General features: G+C 40.6%; 1 protein-coding gene across 1 annotated transcript; it reads right to left on the bottom strand.

The window, feature by feature from the left end:
- Positions 1-3,698: 3,698 nt before the first annotated feature.
- On the bottom strand, positions 3,699-5,217 carry LOC130740261 (F-box/kelch-repeat protein SKIP25). The gene has a single exon (XM_057592800.1). It carries the CDS (start codon positions 5,013-5,015, stop codon positions 3,867-3,869), a length of 1,149 nt encoding a protein of 382 aa, XP_057448783.1. The 5' UTR covers positions 5,016-5,217; the 3' UTR covers positions 3,699-3,866.

Genomic DNA, 5,217 nt, shown 5'->3' with positions numbered 1-5,217 from the left:
TAATCCAGGTTGCAATGCTTTATTTGAAGATAATACAAAATGGATGTAAGCAATTGGACCCAAGTTCTATCCTTAGAATAATTGCTTAGTGGCTATAGTAAAATGAACAATATACTAACTACTGCAATTGGTTAAAACTTTTGATTAAGTAGGTTGAAAATAAGTAGGTTGTGTGGAGATTTTTCGAGGAGCGATTTCAGCAGGAGTAGTGGTGCAAACCAACTTTGGATGAAGTGTCTTTTGCATCTCTTGATGAGATAGATAATGCGTTGTTTTGTGCTCCGTTTTTTTTTTGATTCAATTTTTGTGCTCCGTTTGAGAAGCAAGAAATTAGAGCTGCTTTTTGGAGTTGTGAAGATATGAAATGACCAGGCCCATATAATCTAATTTTTTTAATTTTGTTGAGTGTCAAAAGGGTGTCACAACAAAGACTTGAAGATTTTAGACCAATTTCTCTTATTGGTTTCTTATACAAGATTGTTGCTAAAATGTTACAAGAAGGTCGAAAATGTGCTAATACAAATAAAGGCGTTTCTTTGATGCCTTTTTAGATGAGAAAGTTTGGAACCTTTAAATTCATTATTTAGAGTATGAATGATTAAGAGTTTAATTTTGATGCACTGATATTGTAAAATTTTTTTACACCATCAACCAATCAAATTTGAAAAATTTGTCATGTCAGTCAATTTATTAAACAAAAAATCCATTTTTCCCATATTCACAAAATTTGATTGGTTGATGTTGTAATTGCACTTTTGGTCCCTTATGTATCAAGGTTGTGCAATTTAACTCCCCTGCGTTTAAAACGAGCGATTTTAATCCCACTAGTTTTAATTTGTGAAAATTAGGTCCCTCCGTCAGTTTACTATCAAATTGCTAACGGAAATTGCTGATTTGGAATATTTATTAATATTTTACTAAATTTTTTACCACTTCAGCATTTCTTTTTCTTATAATTTTTCCATGTCACGTTGATCTTCACTTCATCTTCTTCAACCTGTGAAAGCCCCAATTCCAACCCCAAATCATCCTCCTCTCCTCCTTCTTTACCACTGCCTCCCTAAACCAAAAACCCTCAACCGGTCTCACCGTATGACTACCATGGTTGTTAACCCTACCCCCATTTTCCCCCTCAGTTCTCATCCACTGTTCTTCTTCCCCACACCATCCAACCCAAGCAAAAAACCCAGAAATAGCAGAGAATGAAGATAGAATCAGAAAAGAAGAAATGAAAGAGATGCGTGTAGAGATTCTGCGCAAACAAAAATTGAAAGGCAATTCGAGTTTCAGAAACGGAGACCCACCATCGTCCAGACCCAAAACCCCATTTGCTTGGTGGAGAATGCAGATCCTGGTTCCAGTACCAGTGAAAATCAGGTAGCACAACATTAAAATCAGAATGTTGGCTTCTCCCTCGCCGCCAGCACCTTCCTCTGGCGCTCAGATCCAACTGCAAACCCATGTCGAGTCGAGGGCTTTCTTGGCTCACGCAGCGGTGGTGTCCGGGACGCGGAGGGTCGCCGCTGTGCCTGAAGCAGCGAGGGCGTGGAGGCAGGGGAGGGCTTCGGAGATTCCGCCGTAGCCGGCGAGGCCCGCGATCTCGGCGAGAGTGGGGGAGAACGAGAGGAGGAAGAGGCCGCAGAAGGTCTCGTCGGAGCGGAGGCGGGACTTGAGGTTGAGAGGGGAGGCGGCCGAGGTTGCGGCGGAGATGGTGGTGAGGGAGCGAAGATCGATCTGTGAGATATTGATTTCACGTTCTGCATTTTGGCAGTAATTGTTTTTATTTATTTAATTTTCTATTTTATTTACTTAGTGATGTGGCATCCCATGGGCAAATCTCTCAAATCCATGTCATTTAATTAGTGACACATAGGCTAACTCTGTTAGCAATTTAACAGTAAACTGACGGAGGGACCTAATTTTCACAAATTAAAACAAGTGGGATTAAAATCGCTCGTTTTAAACATTGAGGAGTTAAATCGCACAATCACGATACATCAGAGATTAAAAGTGCAATTAAGCCATTTTTTTACATTGTCGGTGCATGAAACTTTTTCTCAATGATTAAATGGTAAATTATAAAATTTTGTTATAAAAGAAATCGTGACAAGCTTAAAAGTATGAACCTCTTCACTATTAGATTGGTACTAGTGAAATTGCCATAAGTAAACTTAATTTCAAAAAAAGTTCAATTTGATAGAAACTTGTTATAAATACCATCAATCATTCATATGCCATTTACCCAAAAGTTTGAGCTTTTGATGTAATTAATTTATGATATGGTAATGGAACCTCAATGATCAACTGATCTATAGTTTGATTCTTGCCACACCCAATTATTTTAATAAAAAAAGTTAAATTTTAATACAATATAAATGAGTCTTTGCACTATTTACATTTTAAATTTAAGTGAGCTTTTACGTGAGGAAGCATATTAAAAATATAACCATAAAAATTCATTTGTGAATTACTAAAATCTCTTGATTTTTTAAGATAATACTTTATTGTAAAACTCATCGTGATAAATTATTTCAAAGCACAAGATTTCGTTCTTACTTTTTTTTTTTGGTAAATACAAGATTTTGTTCTTACTAAATTTAAATCTCACCCATCCCTTTTCTTTTTGGTCAGCCAAATATGATTTGGTCTCCGACCTTTTCCTTTCCATCATAAATACAAGATCATGACCTTTTCCTTTCCACATATCATGAATGCCTAACACCTAAATAGACACCCCACAACCACAAATATTTCAATTTTGTCCCTTATCTCTTTTTTTATTATATTGATCATATATATCATAATCATTATTTTCTTTACTTTTTTTTATTCTAGATATATGTCATGAGTGTGAACTATCATAAATTTCTATCAAATTCAATATAAATATGCATTAAAATTAAAAAGACAAATGTTACTTCTCTAATTCATGTCAAATCCAACTCATCAAAATTAAATAATTATATGTTCACACCTCATCTTTTAGGTGTGAAAAAGTGGAGGAAAAAAGATATAAAAAGATAAGAGAGAAAAAGTAAAGATATAATATGTGATTTAATTGATAGAGAAAAGAAAAATAATAGAAAATGAAAGTGGAAAAAAAGTGGAAGGAATATCTATATATCATAACTCATCAAAATGTAAATTAGGTTTCCATTTGCTCTGCACCAAAACAAACACCCAGGAATATTTTACTTCCGTGATAAGGATGAGTATGCACATAAAATCCCAACCACACCTCATGTCTGATCTCAGCTCCAACTCCAATTGCCACGTGAATCGCCCACATCTCATTGCTTAGTCTCAAACACTTGACATTGACATTGACATTATTAGTAGTCAACAACACAACAAGGGAAGGTGAAGATTATTTATTTCATCTCCAATAAATTGCCGCCACTCTGATATTATATTACATTTACACTCACATATTTTATTTTTATCTCTATTTTCTTCCTATCTTTCTCTCCGATTCCAATTGCATTTCTTACATTTGAAATGTGAACATAACACAACCATTGGAATGGGAATGACAACATCCCCCACCGTTCTATAAATATTCCACACACCCACACCACACACTACTCACAACCAAAAATAATTGAAAAAATAAAAATCTCTCATCTCAATATCTCATACACCACCACACACTTGAAGACAAATTTTCACTTTCAGCTCTCATGAGGACACAACCCACAAAACAAGATAATTAAAAACTCCATTATTCCACCTTCCAAGTACAACAAAATTGCCTTTTTATCATATCTTTCCAACAAAAACTCACCATCACAAAAAATTAAAATAATAATAAAAACACTTTCATTCTTTTCATTTTCTTTTTTTTTTACATCAAAAAAATAAATAAATCAAGCTTTGACGGAATCAGTTACCGGCATCCTTGGCAAGATATGAACAGCCACCGCTTCAAACCCGTCCGGCAACTCCACCACCCAGACCCTCGGCGGCGCCACCGTGATATCCACCACGGAGATCCCGGCGGCAGAAACGACACAGAGTTTCCCCTTTTCTGCAACGAGCTGTTCAGCTCCTTTCAGCCTCTCACACTCGAAAACCTCTTCCCATGAATCTTCCTCAGGCAAGTACCTTCTCACCGCACCCTTCACCTCATCGACGACGTACATCTCCTCCTCCGCCATCGCCGCCACCGGCCCTCTCCACCCAGACAACATCCCCTCCGGCATCTCCTTCCACGCGTCCTCCTCCACGTCGTACACCGCCCCTTCCTTCGCCGCGTCGCCCTTCACGTTCACCATGCAGAACTTCCCCCTCCACCCCACCGCGTCGATCGCTTCCCTGCTGAACCTCCCATGCTTCAGCTCAGCCTTCTTCTCCCACTCGTCGCCGCCGGAGGCGGCGGCGAGTTCCCATTTCTGTAATGACCTGGCGACGTCGCCGGAGAAGATGGAGCCGAAGCCGCTGGCGACGTAGACGGCGCCGCGGGAGGAGCCGAGGGCGCACCAGCGGCGGGGGGTGGGGAGAGGGGGGCCGAGGGACCAACAACGGGAGAGGGGGTTGAAGATGAAGGGGCGGGAGAGAGCGGGGGAGAGGTTGTAGGTGGTGGCGGCGAGGAGGATGAGGCTTCCGGCGAGGGAGATGGATTGGATGGAGAGGTTGCGGGAGAGGAAGGAGGGGTGGCGGAGGAGGAGCGGCGAGTATGACGGCGGAGGAGGGAGTGTTTGCCAAGTTTGTGAGATTGGGTCGAAATTGTGGAACTGAACTGAGTCGCCGCCGTCGCCGGAATGGGAAGAGTGGGAGCTGAGAATGGCGTAGAGAGAGAGGAAAGGAGGGAAGGAAGGAGAGTAGATGAGGTGGCGCCAGGAGTGGCAGACTCTGAAGAGAAGAGAAGGGTTGTTGATGGAAGAGAGACAGATTTGAGCTATGTGATCTGGGAGGCCAGGTATTAGAGGCTGTTGTTCTTCATCCTCCTCCTCCTGGTGGTGGTGGAGGAGTTTATGGCGTTTTGCGGCGGTGGTGGTGGTGGTGGTGGTGGCCATGGAGTTGGATTGAATTAATATGAGATTTTCTAGTATGGGAGTTTGATGAGTGGGGTTTGGTGTGAATTGGTTGTGAGTTTAAAGAGATGCAGTTGTGGGCAGGTTTTGTTTGGATTATTCAAAGTTGGAATGGAAATAAAAAGCAAAAGTAAGGGAGTCTGCCAATTTCAGCTTTTAGCATTCATTAAAAGACATGCTGCCT

The sequence above is a fragment of the Lotus japonicus genome, chromosome 2 (genome assembly GCF_012489685.1).
Source record: "Lotus japonicus ecotype B-129 chromosome 2, LjGifu_v1.2".
NCBI lineage: Eukaryota > Viridiplantae > Streptophyta > Magnoliopsida > Fabales > Fabaceae > Lotus > Lotus japonicus.
Note: the sequence above shows the minus strand (reverse complement) of the source record. Positions and strands in the feature narration are given on the sequence as shown.